Source organism: Equus asinus, chromosome 2 (assembly GCF_041296235.1).
Source record: "Equus asinus isolate D_3611 breed Donkey chromosome 2, EquAss-T2T_v2, whole genome shotgun sequence".
NCBI classification, from domain to species: domain Eukaryota; kingdom Metazoa; phylum Chordata; class Mammalia; order Perissodactyla; family Equidae; genus Equus; species Equus asinus.
The window spans coordinates 139,625,265-139,640,169 of record NC_091791.1 but is presented as its reverse complement, the minus strand read 5'-3'; the positions used below and the strand labels follow the sequence as shown (position 1 = coordinate 139,640,169).

Genomic DNA, 14,905 nt, shown 5'->3' with positions numbered 1-14,905 from the left:
ACCGTATTACAGTTCAGAAGTAGAGTTCCTCAAAGTTGTTTCGTAATCTTAATGTTTTTACCCCACTTATGCTCACATAAGCTTAATTTATAATGTAAATTGCCAAATCCTAACCCTAATTTTTAGTTTTGAAAGTTAGCATTTTTTGCTGTTGTGTTCCTTTCATGCAAAGTTTACTCCTATCGATGTATCCTATGCTAATATCAGTAGTAATTGGTGTGCTACTGTTGTGACATAGCAATAAAATGATTGGATCAAACCAGTACAAAGAGTGACTAGTACTCTGATTTTGGTTTTGAAACAATGTATAATAGCAAACTGTTCATAATGTGACCAAGGAGATAGATAGCTCTAGTACATCCTTGCCTCTTTTGTAAATGAGATCAGCCAATAATTTTTACAGAAATGAAAGATTAATGATTTTACCAAATAGCAAATGGTTCAGAAGATTCTTTGTTGATCCTTTATGTTAGTTTTACTGCTTTTTTAGTTAAAAAATGTAGTACTGGTATTTATTTCTTTTTTATGAACTTACTTCTTGTTCTCAGTTCAAAATAGAGCATGAATTTTGACTTCCATGGTGGGAACATCTCAGGTAATATGGGATGTTAATTTTGCACTTAACGACTGCATGATGTGATAACTCAGTTACTGGTATACAGACACCACACACCACATACCATGTCTCCCACTTCCTCCCTCCCCCTCTTCGATTGGACAGACAAAATTCACCAAAAACCAGAGCGGAGTTAACCATAAAGAGTTCATTGTTTTGGGGCATAAACTGATGGAAAAGAAATTGAGTTTAGTAAATTATACTGTGAATCACTTCTTTGTAAATTCACTTATCTGTCCTTTTGGCAAGTTTTACTGCCTCTCAGGATCTCCATTACCAAGACCCAGAGGGTGACTTAGTAATTAAGGATGAGTGTAAATTTTTTTTCTTCAGCATGTAAAGACTGTTTTCCTTAGAGATCCAACTCAGCACAACTCCTGGGAGATGTGGACTTCTGGAAGAACTCCAGATCTTTCCAAATGACATGCCTCTTTTGATGCTGATCAGAAGAGGAGTCTGTAGTTATCTGATGCCCAGAAATCCTGATACTTTCCCTCTTGACTTTTGGCAACAGCTTTATTGAGATATAATTCACATTACATATAATTCTCCCTTTTTAAGTATACAATTCAGTGGTCTTTAGAATATTCACAGAATTGAACACCATCACCGCAATCAATTTTAAAACATTTTCAGTTCACCAAAAATAAACCCTATTCTCTTTGGCCATCACAACTCATTCCTCCTGTTATCCCCAGCCCTAGGCAATTGCTGATCTACTTTCTCTCTCTGTAGAGTTGCCTAATCTGAACATTTCTTATAAAAGGAGTCATACAGTATGTAGTCTTTTGTGACTGGTTTCTTTGACTTAGCATAGTATTTTTGAGGTTCTTATTTTGTAGCATGAATGAGTACTTCGTTTCTTTTGGTAACTGAGTTATATATAATCCATTGTATGGATTTATTTATTGATCAGTTGGACGTTTGTGTTGTTTACACTTTTTGGCTTTTATGACTGAATATTTTATGTGAATATTTGTGTATAAGTTTTTGTGTGGATGTATGTTTTCGTTTCTCTTGGATGTATACTTAGGAGTGGAATTGCTGGATCAGATGGTTACTCTGTTTAATCTTTTGAAGAACTGCCAAACTGCTTTCCAAAGTGGCTACACCAGTTGACATTCCCACCCTCAATGTATGAGGGTTCCAATTTCTTTACAGTATGAGGGTTCCAATTTCTTTACATCCTTGCCAACACTTTTTATTATCTGTATTTTTTATTATAGCCATCCTGCTGGCCTCCCCCATCTTGAATCTTGAATCGTGTATACCTGTACCTTATTGCTATGACTTATATTTTCTTGCATTTAGTTATGGTGATCCTTGTCTGAATGACTGCCTCTTGTAATTTGCTCACTGATGTGCCCATGTGTTCACCCATCTCTGTATTCTTCTTTTACTACTGATCCTGCTGAACTCCAGACAGGGCTTGATGGCTGATCTCTGATACAGCACCTCCTGCCCTTATAAATAAGAATAATAGATGATAGAGGTTTTGATAGCTCTGTATAGAAATCGGCTGTTTAATTCACTGTTATCTATTCTGATAATAGTTATATACTAAAATAAAAGAGACCTGTGAGGGTGTACATTCCTGTAACTGTCATTTGTGGAGAAGGAAAAAACTTGCTACTAAGTATCTTTTTTCTTCTCCCTTTAAAAGGAAGTGGTTTAAAAGTGCATGTTAAGTACACAACTAATTTATGGTGTTAAAAGTTAGAATAGTGGTTACAATTCTTGGTGGGTAGAGTGACTGGGAGGAGATTCTAAGGTGCTGTTTATCTTAACGTTTCTTGATCTTGGAACTAGTTACATAAATGTGTTCATTTTGTGAGAATTCATCAAGCTATAAACTTAGAATATGTGTGTCTGTGTTATACTTCAATGAAAAAATATTTTTTAAAGTCTTTTTTTTTTTTAAGATTTTATTTTTCCTTTTTCTCTCCAAAGCCTCCTGGTATGTAGTTGCGTATTTTTAGTTGTGGGTCCTTCTAGTTGTGCTATGTGGGATGCCACCTCAGCATGGCTTGATGAGCAGTGCCCTGTCCGTGCCCAGGATCCAAACCGCTGAAACCCTGGGCTGCCGAAGCGGAGCACACGAACTTAACCACTTGGCCATGAGGCCAGCCCCCATTATTAACTTTCTTGTATGTACATTGCATTGATGTAGATGCTTTAATTTCAAGTCTCCTTTTTCAGCAGCTCATAATTTCAGAGGTTGAATGATTTAGATACATTTAGATTAGCCATAGGAAGTTTGATTTTATGTTCTGATGTACTGCTTTAACTCAGTGATCTTCAGCAACTCATAGTGTTGTTGGCTTGAGCCTTCCTGTATGTATCAAAAACTTTCTGAAATGCAGTAGTTGTGCCTGCTGTCATATCAGTGAGTTTGAATTCTCATTAGAGAATAGAGTGGTATGAAGGAAAGAGCCATGGGAAAGAGAAGCCGTATTCATGCTAATCCATTATCTGTAGTAGCCTTTCTAATATAGTAACTATCTAGATGTGCAGAAAATATTTAATATAATTACCGCTTTAAAATGTGATATACCAGGATGAAACATTGTTGACTGATCAGTCTTTTGAATTCTAATCCTTTAATCTATTTCTACTGTAATAGGTTTTGAAGAAATTGTTTGATTTTGACCAAATATGTTATGTTCCTGAAGATAGGAAGATATACAGTAAGATCAGCTTTTGGTTACTAGAAGTTTTCAAGTAGGCTTATGTTCTGTCATCTTTACTATATTTCTAGAAATTGGATATATGGGTAGATGTATCAGAGAAAAATGTTTTCTAAGAACAGTAAAATGACTCGCTTTATATCTTGATGAGGAAAAGGCAGCTCTGGCCTATTACAGGAATGTTCTCAGTGGAATCTGAGACCTCTTCAATTAAATAGTGTAATAAAACACATTAACCATCTTTTTAATATCTAATTGTGTCTTCTAGGCCTTCCTTAAAGTTTCCCATGTCTCAATGGACTCCTGAATATAAGAAGCTCTATACCTTAGAAGTGGATATGAAGAGTGAGATTCCTGCTGATGCGCCCAAGACACAGGAGAGTCTGAAAGGGATCCTCTTGCATCCAGAGCCCATTGGGGCAGCCAAAAATTTTCCTGCAGGAGTTGAGATGATTAATAGTAAAGTGGGGAATGACTTCTCTCATTTGTGTGATGATTCTCAAAAACAAGAAAAGGACATGAATGGTAACCAACAAGAGCAAGAAAAAAGTGTTGTTGTGAGAAAAAAACGCAAAAGCCAGCAGGCTGGCCCTTCATACACGCAAAATTGTGTTAAAGAGAACCAGGGAATATTAGGATTGAGGCAACACCTAGAAACACCAAGCGATGAAGATAATGATTCGTCTTTTAGTGATTGTCTTTCTTCTCCTTCATCTAGTCTGCATTTTGGAGATTCTGATACGGTGACTTCGGAGGAGGATAAGGAAGTCTCTGTAAGACATTCCCAGGCAACTTTGAGTGCTAAAGGTAGGACTCACAGTGCACGGTCCCAAAAGTGGCCTCGGCCTGAGACAGAATCTGTGTCAGGATTGTTAATGAAAAGACCCTGTTTTCATAGCAGTCCATTAAGGAGACTTCCATGTAGAAAGAGGTTTGTAAAGAATAATTCCTCACAGAGGACACAGAAACAAAAGGAGAGGATATTAATGCAGAGGAAAAAACGAGAAGTGTTAGCCCGAAGAAAATATGCCTTGCTCCCCAGTTCTAGTAGTTCCAGTGAGAACGACCTCAGCAGTGAATCCTCTTCCAGCTCCTCCACTGAAGGAGAAGAAGATTTGTTTGTTTCTGCCAGCGAAAACCACCCAAACAATCCCGCTGTTCCCTCAGGTAAAAATGTTTCTTAAGTTGAGTAAAACAAGGAAGCTATTGCATTGTGTTCGTGCTTGTTTTCGTCTATATTTTAGTGATTTCATTGTATTTAGAAGGAATATGAGACTCTTATTAGCTTTTATTTTTAAGCTGTATAAATAACAAACTGTAGTATTAAACCATGACTCCAATTCTGAAATAGAAATTTTAAAATTTTCTAAAATCTTAAATAGAAAATTTTAAAATTTCTGTTTTTTGATAAAAATAAAGCAAGCAGTTTTTTTTTAAAGAAAAAACAATTTTCACTGTTTAATATATATTAGATTATATTTTATGAGTTGTTGATTTATGGTAGTTTTTTTTTCCTGTAGTGTTTCTTTAGTATGTTTAACTTTTATGAATACTTTTTCAGATAGCTGTGTGATGGATTTCTTTCACATTCAACCACAGTAAGAACAATTCTAGTCATTAAAAAGACTACTTAATATTATTTTTCCTTTATGTACTCTGTTCTTATTGTTTACTGTTACCTTGTCATGTTCTTTATAACTGAAAAATAATTTTAAGTATTTGAGAGGTAACTCATATTCTGATACTGGAACACAAACTTTTAGTCCTAACAGTGCTCAGTAGAGCATATGACTAATCAGTTAATAGTGAATTGATAGAGTGTTAGCTTTAGTGCACTCTCCTCCCTCACAGTAGATGTTATATTTAACTAGAATAAGTTTATGGACAGTCTCTGAAGAATAAGTATGTTTCATATATGCCATTTTTACAGTTTGTTGTAATTTAAAGGAAGTTGATGAAGTGAGCATTGAGGAGTAAGGTCTGAACTGAGGGAAAAGATAAATGTCTTGTGAAAGTATAAGGAAATGGGGAATAGGGAGAGCTTTTTAGAAGGCTAAGATCATGGTTTCTGATACTGACACAAAGCTTTCCCAGTCTATGCCTGATGGCCTGCCTGGTAAGGGCAGAGCCTGCTAGGCTGCTGTGCAGATATGCCATTTCCCCCTCTTCTCGTCTTCTATATGGGTCCCTTCTTTTTTCAAGACTCTTTTTCCTCTTCCTTTTCTGTTTTTCTCTCCTTTCCAGAACCTGGAACATGTAACTTTGTTCTTAATTTTAGTCTTAGCCATGTTCACTTAGTTTTTTTTAACCTACTCACATATTTGTTTTAAAAAAAGCTCACTGAGAGCACCTACAGCTGGGAGGAGGTTACAGCAACCATTCTCTGAGGTCTCTTGAGAATGAGGGAGATGAGAAGAGGAATTGTCTTGCTTCATAGTCATATTTCACATTTTCCTCGGGTGGTTAGAATGCGAAGACATTAGTTTTGAGAGAGGGAGCCGCAGAGCCCAGTTTCTGCTTGAAATTAGGGAGGCAAGATGGTTGGTGAGGTGAAGCAGAAGTTCCAAGGAGCTGATATTTGTAGGAGGCATGAGAATAGAGTAAATGTAAGTCAGTATCAGTGTCTGTTTCTAGGAAGAAAGGAATTCTTATGTTCTCAAGTATTTAAGATAAATGCAAACTCTGTAATTCATTTTTAAATCTTGTTTAATACTTATTGTAGCATGTGGTTTTTTACTATCTTGGAAGAATTACGTTATTTCAATTACATTATTTTCAGACATTATCCTTTAATATTTGTCTCTGGAAACACAAATCCAAAAGTTGAAACCAAGTATTCTTGGTGTTTTCTTGATTCTAGACCAGTGTTTTGCTTTAAACTAGTTGTGGGTTTTTGGTTTTTGTTTTTTTTTTTAATGATGCTTTAATAATAACATTCACATGGTGTGGAATTTTAAAAGTACCAAAAAGTGTAAAATAACAAATAAATGTTTACTTCGTCTCTTGGATCCCAGTCTTATTACCCAGAAGTAATCAGCAGTTTCTTATTCCTTCAAAAAACATGAAACCATATGTAAGGATAAATAAACAGTGTGGGGTTTTTAAATATCAGTATGTATAGTTATCTCTTTTTTTTGTGTGTGAAGAAGATTGACCCTGAGCTAACATTTGTGCCAACCTTCCCCTGTTTTATGTGGGATGCTGCCACAGCATCGCTTAACGAGTGTGCTGTGTCTGTGCCTAGGATCTGAACCTGTGAACCCCAGGCTGCCAAAGTGGAGTGAGTGAACTTAACCACTACGCCACCAGGCTGGCCTCATAGTTATCTCTCTCTTTTTTTTTTTTTGAGGAAGATTAGCCCTGAGCTAACATCTGCCACCAATCCTCCTCTTTTTGCTAACGAAGCCTGGCCCTGAGCTAACATCCATGCCCATCTTCCTCTACTTTATATGTGGGACACCTGTCACAGCATGGCTTGACAAGCGGTGCATAGGTCTGTACCCAGGATCAGAACTGGCGAACCCCAGGCCGCCGAAGTGAAACATGCAAACTTACCTGCTGCACCACCGGGCTGGCCCCAATTATCTCATTTTTAAAAATAGTTGCATAGTATTCCCTTTGTATGAAGATTCCGTAATTTATTTAACCAGCTTTTGTTGATGAATGTTGGCTGCATTGAACAGCTTTGTACAAACATTTTTGCACATCTGTGCAAGTGTATCTTGAGGAATACTTTCTAAAAGTATATATCAGAGGATATATACATTTAAAAATTCGCTAGCTATTGTTACCAGAATGTCCTGCAAGGAGTTTGTATCAAGTTCCTTTACCACCCAACAGTGGATGATGTCATTATGATAATAAAAATACCTAGCATTTGTTGGATATTTACTCTGTGCTGGTAATGCACTAAGTGTTTTATATGTCCTAATGAAGTGGATTCTGTTATCACCCTCATGTTACAGATGAAACATCTGGAAAACCATTTTAGAATGATGTATATTCAGAATAGTTAAACTGAATTATTGATGAGACCTAGCTCTGTTACCAGGAAATATCAGCTCTCAAAAAATTGGCTTCCTTAGGTTCTTAAGAGAGAGTTTCTTCTAGATATATTTTTAATGCTGGCTTTCTGACTCCAAGTCCATTACATTTTACTGTTAGGAATTGGGAGAGGGTTGGAATATCTCAAATTTTAATTAGATTTATATACTAAACTTTAATAATATGATTTGTATGCATGGGTATTAGTTACTCTGGAGCTACTGGGACAACTTTTCATACACTGTCCATCAACACTTATTGGCTATTGCCGTAGTGAACTGACAGAATGTTTTACATGTTAAGTATTGTTATATCGTCAAACTCACTAAGGCACAGCAGTTGTAGATAATTAACTGGTTTTACCAAATCACCTAAGAATGAGTTATTTAAGTCAGTACTTTACATTGTATAACAAACATTAGTTCATTTGTTGGAATTAGTAGATTTCTAGGAAGTCCCTGTTTTCTTCTTGCTTCATCATTAATTGTCTTTTAGATTTATTAGGGCTCTCTATTCAAGCCTGGAAAGCCAAGATGGTATGTCATTTGGGTTGTTAGACATTGAGTTATTCCCAGTTAGCAATCAGGTTGAGAATTTGTACATCCTGTTTTGTTCCTGATAATATTTGCAAAACACTTAAGATATTTTAAAATAACCTAATAGAAGCTAAGTTTGAGAGTAGATGTTGATTTTAGTGACATATTTCTGTGATCTCTTCAGTGAACCTTATCTGAACTGCTGCTTACGTTTTTATTTTTCAGTGCTGAAGGCTTGGGTTTTCTAATTAAGTGTGAATATGGTGTTAGTGCTGTCGAGTCTATTCTGACTTCTAGTGACCCTGTGTACAGCAGAACAGAACCCTTCCCAGTCTTTTTTCTGCCATCCTCTCACCTCCTGGTGCTGTATCAGACAATGCTCTGCTGCTATTCATAGGGTTTTCATGGCCAATGTTGTTGTGAGTGGGTGGCTAGGTCCTCCTCCTTAGTCTAGAAGCTCTGCTAAAACCTATCCACCATGGGTGACCTTCAGGTATTTGAAATACTGGTGGCATAGCTTTTCAGCATCACAGCAACATGTAGCCACCACAGTATGACAACCGACACTGGGTAGTCTGGTTCCCTGACCAGGAAACGAACCCAGGCTGCAGCACTGAGAATGCTGAATCTTAACCACTAGACCACAGGCTGGCCAGTTGTGGATATGAGGACCTTCTTATTTATTAACTTTTTAATTAGTTAAGTATTTGTAGATCATATGTCCTCCAGACTTGAAGGAAATGTAAATACCATATATGCTCCCAAGTAAGAGAGCCTGAATATGCCAGTCCCATTTTCCTATTGAGGAGAAAAAAAGTTTTGGTTATTTTGAAGTATACACTTTTAGGGCTGTAGTTAAAATAGTCAGATGTCTTATAACTAAATTACTTATTTATTTGCATATATAAAATATTGAGTAAATGTTAACTTAGAAATATTGCCTATTAGTACTCATATTTCCTGATAATAGTTTTATTCACCCAGGCATCTCAGACATCAGTAACTTGACATTGCTGGAACCATTTTTTTTTTTTTAAGGCAGTCTGACTTTTGCTTCTCCAAAGACAAATCTTTTTTTTTTTTTCTTTTTACTGAGGAAGAGTCACCTTGAGCTAACATCCACTGCCAATCTTCCTTCTTTTGTATATGAGCTGCCACCACAGCATGACCAATGACAGATGAGTGGTGTAGGTCCCTGCCTGGGAACCAAGCCCAGGCTGCCGAAGCAGAGCGTGCCGAACTTAACCACTAGGCCACTAGGGCTGGCCCTAGAACCATTTTTTAAGTCATCCAACACAGTTTTCAAGAGCATATTATCATCCTCGTTTACTTTGTGTGAGATATAGTACTTACTGACTCCAGGAGTGATGCTGTCACTAGAGATTTTATCCCAAAATATAGATACCATTTTACCTTATATTAGGACTGGGAAAATCCCTATTTCCCAGTTTGGTTTTTTTAATCCAATAGCTGTATATTTTTGTTTATAGCTTTAAAAATATATATATCCAACATATGTATATTCATATTTTCAAAGTACACTCCATACTGTACTGACTTAACTGTTTCAAAGCTTTGCTTAAGAAGATAAACCTTGGAATTGTAAAGTCCTAATACTAGGAATTTTATCTAAATCTGTGAATGTATCATTCATAGAGGATTTTTTGTTTTTTTTTATAATGGAAATTTTCACACGCAAAAATAGAGGTATACAATGAACTCTCACGTATTCATAATTTAGCTTCAGTTTTCAACGTTCTGCCAATCACCTCTCACTTTTTTCAAGAGAGAGAATTCAGAACAATTTCTAGACATGATACCATTTAGTTCATTTTTATATACTACGTATTTCCTGCAAACTGGTAGTTAGATAGCTAGAAGCTTGATTACATTCAGATTCAGTTCAGCAACTCTTTTTCAGTGGTGCTGTGTTCTTTCTGTTGCATTACATGTTAAAATTGATCGATGGTTCAGATGACATCATCCTGATCCTTCTACTATAAAGTTCCCCAATCAACATTTCACGTAATATTTTTATCAGCTTTGGTGATTTTACCTAGATCCATTATTTCATTAGAGGTTGCAAAATGTTGACTTTCTGATTCTATTGTTCTGCTTAGATTTGTTAACTGAGATTCTTCTTTAGGGAAGAATTCTTCCTTCATCAACTGGTTGGTTACTCTGAAATACAGTCAATACAGGAAAGGTAGGATGAATGCTTGATTCTTTGTCTTCGTTTACCACTTTTCAGAATAAATTGGTACTCTAGCAATATCCAAAGAGGTTTTTCATTTTCAAGTATTGTTATGAATTTGTGGGGTTTAGCATAGTTGATGTGTTGCAATCTTTTTTATTATTTTTGATGCTCAAATAGTTTCATCTTTGGCCAGTGGGAGCATCCAAGTTGGATGTGTGTACTTTTGCTACCACCCCAGTAGTCTTTGATAACTTCCTTACTCTCCGATATAACAGGATGGTCCAGAGTCATCCATTACATTCTCTGCCCTAAACCTGGAAACAATCATTTCTTTACTCCTGATGTCCTTTGATTGAGAAGTGATATTTAGAGGCTATAAACTGGAAATTAAGGTATTCATTGCTCTGTTGGGTTATCAGTGCTTTTTGGTTGTTTTAATGGACAAAATTAGGAATGTAAAGATTTTAGAAAGGGATCAATCATTAATTTTTTTTTTTTGAGATTGGCACCTGGGCTAACAACTGTTGCCAGTCTTTTTTTTTCTGCTTTATCTCCCCAAACTCCTCCTGTACACAGTTGTATATCTTAGTTGCAGGTCCTTCCAGTTGCGGGATGTGGGACGCCGCCTCAACGTGGCCTGACGAGCAGTGCCATGTCCGCGCCCAGGATTCGAACCCTGAGCCGCCGCAGCGGAGTGCGCGAACTTAACCACTCGGCCACGGAGCCAGCCCCAATCATTAATTTTTTTTTTTTATTAATGTTATGATAGATTACAACCTTGTGAGATTTCAGTTGTACATTTTTGTTAGTCATGTTGTGGGTACACCACTTCCCCTTTTGTGCCCTCCCCCCACCCCCCCTTTTCCCTGGTAACCACCGATCTGATCTCCTTATCAATATACTAACTTCCACCTATGAGTGGAGTCATATAGAGTTCGTCTTTCTCTGACTGGCTTATTTCGCTTAACATAATACCCTTGAGGTCCATCCACGTTGTTGTGAATGGGCCAATTTTGTCTTTTTTTATGGCTGAGTAGTATTCCATTGTGTATATATACCACATCTTCTTTACCCAATCATCAGTTTCTGGACATGTAGGCTGGTTCCACGTCTTGGCTATTGTAAATAATGCTGCGATGAACATAGGGGTGCAACGGACTCTTGAGATTTCTGATATCAGGTTCTTAGGATAGATACCCAGTAATGGGATGGCTGGGTCATAGGGTATTTGTATTTTTAACTTTTTGAGAAATCTCCATACTGTTTTCCATAGTGGCTGTACCAGTTTGCATTCCCACCAACAGTGTATGAGGGTTCCTTTTTCTCCACAACCTCTCCAACATTTGTTGCTCTTGGTTTTGGATGTTTTTGCCAATCTAACAGGTGTAAGGTGATATCTTAGTGTAGTTTTGATTTGCATTTCCCTGATGATTAGCGATGATGAACATCTTTTCATGTGTCTATTGGCCATATTCATATCTTCTTTTGAGAAATGTCTGTTCATGTCCTCTGCCCATTTTTTGATTGGGTTGTTTGTTTTTTTGTTGTTAAGCAGTGTGAGTTCTTTGTATATTATGGAGATTAACCCTTTGTCGGATAAGTGGCTTGTAAATATTTTTTCCCAATTAGTGAGCTGTTTTTTTGTTTCAATCCTGTTTTCTCTTGCCTTGAAGAAGCTCTTTAGTCTGATGAAGTCCCATTTGTTTATTCTTTCTATTGTTTCCCTCAACTGAGGAGTTATAGTGTCCGAAAAGATTCTTTTGAAACTGATGTCAAAGAGTGTACTGCCTATATTCTCTTCCAAAAGACTTATTGTCTCAGGCCTAATCTTTAGGTCTTTGATCCATTTTGAGTTTATTTTAGTGTGTGGTGAAAAAGAATGGTCAATTTTCAATCTTTTGCATGTGGCTGTCCAGTTTTCCCAGCACCGTTTGTTGAAGAGACTTTCTTTTCTCCATTGTAGGCCCCCTGCTCCTTTGTCGAAGATTAGCTGTCCATAGATGTGTGGTTTTATCTCTGGGCTTTCAATTGTGTTCCATTGATCTGTGGACCTGTTTTTGTACCAGTACCATGCTGTTTTGATCACTGTAGCTTTGTAGTATGTTTTGAAATCAGGGATTGTGATTCCGCCGGCTTTGTTTTTCTTGCTCAGGATTGCTTTAGCAATTCGCGGTCTTTTGTTGCCCCATATGAATTTTAGGATTGTTTGTTCAATTTCTGTGAAGAATGTTCTTGGGATTCTGCCAATCATTCATTAATTTTTATGAATATTTCCATGGAAAGTTTAGGGTTAGGGTTTTTATGTAAGCTTGTGTTTTATATTTGGATCTTTACTCTTACATTGAAAATCTTGATTCTTTTTTTTTTTTTTTCTGCTTTGTCTTCCCAAATCCCCCCTGTACATAGTTGTATATCTTAGTTGCAGGTCCTGCTAGTTGTGGGATGTGGGATGCCACCTCAACGTGGCCTGACGAGCAGTGCCATGTCCGTGCCCAGGATCCAAACCCTGGGCTGCCGCAGTGGAGCGCGCAAACCTAACCACTTGGCCGCGGAGCCGGCCCCGAAAATCTTGATTCTTAATAATAACTTTTTTGCTTTATCCTATATATACTATAAATACATACACGTAAATGAACATTCATAAATGAATGTAAATGAAATTATTTACAATTATTACAACAATAATTCTAATGAGTATAATGTAGTATTTTTTGTGTGTGGTTCCTTTTTGCCCTTGGCCAGTTTTATTTGTGGTTATGCCACTAATTTAATATGCATTTAGCTTCATTTGTTTTATAGTTGTTTTAAGATTTTTTTTAAAAGTGCTTTGTTAAAAATTTTAATTTTGCTTTTTAATTATGTAAAACATTTACCTGGTTTCAAAGTCAAAACTTTTAAACAAGATATATATTCAGCAAGGTCTAGTTTTCCACCTCCGCCCCCTCTTCCTATCTTTCTCTCCCCTATAGATAACCATTTTATTAGTTTTTTTGTTTTTATTTGTTATTCCATTTTTTTCTCTTCAAAAATATAAGCAAATATCTATATATATTCTTATCCTTCCCCTTCTCATACTCAAAAAGTGTCTTTTGCTTTTTTCACTTAATAATATATATAATTGTTAGGGTATAGAGATACTATAGAGGAATAAAAGTGTGTATATGAGATAAAGCATATAATACATACACTTTTATTCATCTATTCATTTTTTTCATTTCTCTTCTTTTTTACAGCTTCATAGTACTCCATTGTATAGTTACACCATGGTTTGTTCTACCAGTCTCCTGTTGATGAACAGTCTGTAGACTTTTGCTGTTATGAATAGCACGGCAGTGCATATTTTTTGTATATATCATTTAATATTTTTTGCCATTGCGTCTTTGGGGTGGAATTTTAGGAGGGGATTGGTGAATCAAAGATCAATGCATATGTTTTTTTAAAAATATACTCAAATCTTTCTCTATGGGGATCATAACCATTTTGGATACATACCAGCAGTGTATGAGAGTGCCTGTTTTCCCAATGCTTTTCCAACAGAAATTGTTGTAAAACTTTAGTTTTTTGGGTTCATCTGATAGGTAAGAAATAGTATGTCAGTATATTTTTAATTTATATTTTCTTTTTTTATGAGTAATGTTGCATTTTTTCCATATGTTTAAAAGTTATTTACACTTCTTGTGATCAATCTTTTCATACATTTTGCCTGTTTTTCTGTCAGGATGTTGATCTTCATTGTTCCATCCATTTTTAGAAGCTTTTTATGTATTAGAGCTATAAATCCTATATAATAACATTTTTCCCAAATTTGTCATTAGTCTTTTTGACTTTGCTATAATTTTTCACCATGCTAAAATTTCTTTTGCTTAGTCACGTTTGTCGACCTTTATCTTTACTGTTTCTGGGTTTTCAATCATAGCTAGGAAAGTTTTTCCCACTCCAAGTCTATAGGGGAATTAACCTATTTTTCCCCTAGCCCTTGTATTGTTTACTTCTTTTGTACATTGAAAGCATGGATCTATTTAATATTTATCCTCATGTACAATATGAAGACTGGATCCAATTTTTTTTGTGCCTGCAGCTGTTCAATTGTCCCAAAACGCATCATTAAAAATTTTCTTTTTCCTATTGACTTGAGATGCCACCTTTGTCATATATTAAATTTATAGGCATTTGGATCTATTTATGGAATTTTCATTCTGTTCCATTGGTCTGTCTATCCATGCACTAGAAGCACACTTTTAATTATAGACCCTTTTATAATTTCTTGGTTATTCCTGCTTGTTTGTTCTTCTAAGTGAACTTATAATCAACTTGTTTATCTGAGGATGGTAGTAGTATAGTAGGCAGACACATGATGGGATTTTTATTGTGGTTGTATTTGTAGGCTAAATTAGGGTGAACTGACATCTTTAGGATTTTGGATATTCCTATCCCAGAATATGGCATGTCTTTTCCTTTACTGAAGTCTAGTTTTGCATCTTGCAGGGAATGTTTTGTAACTGAAAAAAGAAACCCCAACAGCAGCTTTATTGAGGTATAATTTACCTACCATAAAATTCATATATTTTAAGTGTACAATTCACTGATTTTTTAGTAAATTTAGGGTTGTGTAACCATCCCCACAATACAGTTTTAGAACATTTCCATTAATCCCAAAAGATCTCTCCTGCTTGTTTGTAGTTAATCCCTGTCCTGCCCTCAGTCCTACACAACTGCTAATCTGTTGCTGTCTCTATAAACTTGCTTTTTCTGGACATTTCATAGAAATGAAATCATACAATATGTAGTCTTTGGTGTCTGGCTTCTTTCACTTACCATAATGTTT

The 14,905-nt window shown here is 36.1% G+C and overlaps 1 protein-coding gene across 14 annotated transcripts in view; it reads left to right on the top strand.

Moving 5' to 3' along the window:
• RNF111 (ring finger protein 111) overlaps window positions 1–14,905 on the top strand; it is an 84,921-nt gene that overhangs the window by 32,437 nt on the left and 37,579 nt on the right. For all 14 annotated transcript variants that reach the window (XM_070500762.1, XM_070500755.1, XM_070500732.1 and 11 more), the window contains one exon: window positions 3,572–4,470. In XM_070500762.1, the coding sequence (XP_070356863.1) occupies window positions 3,591–4,470 (880 nt within the window). In that variant the 5' untranslated portion in view covers window positions 3,572–3,590. The remainder of the gene's footprint in view (window positions 1–3,571; window positions 4,471–14,905) is intronic.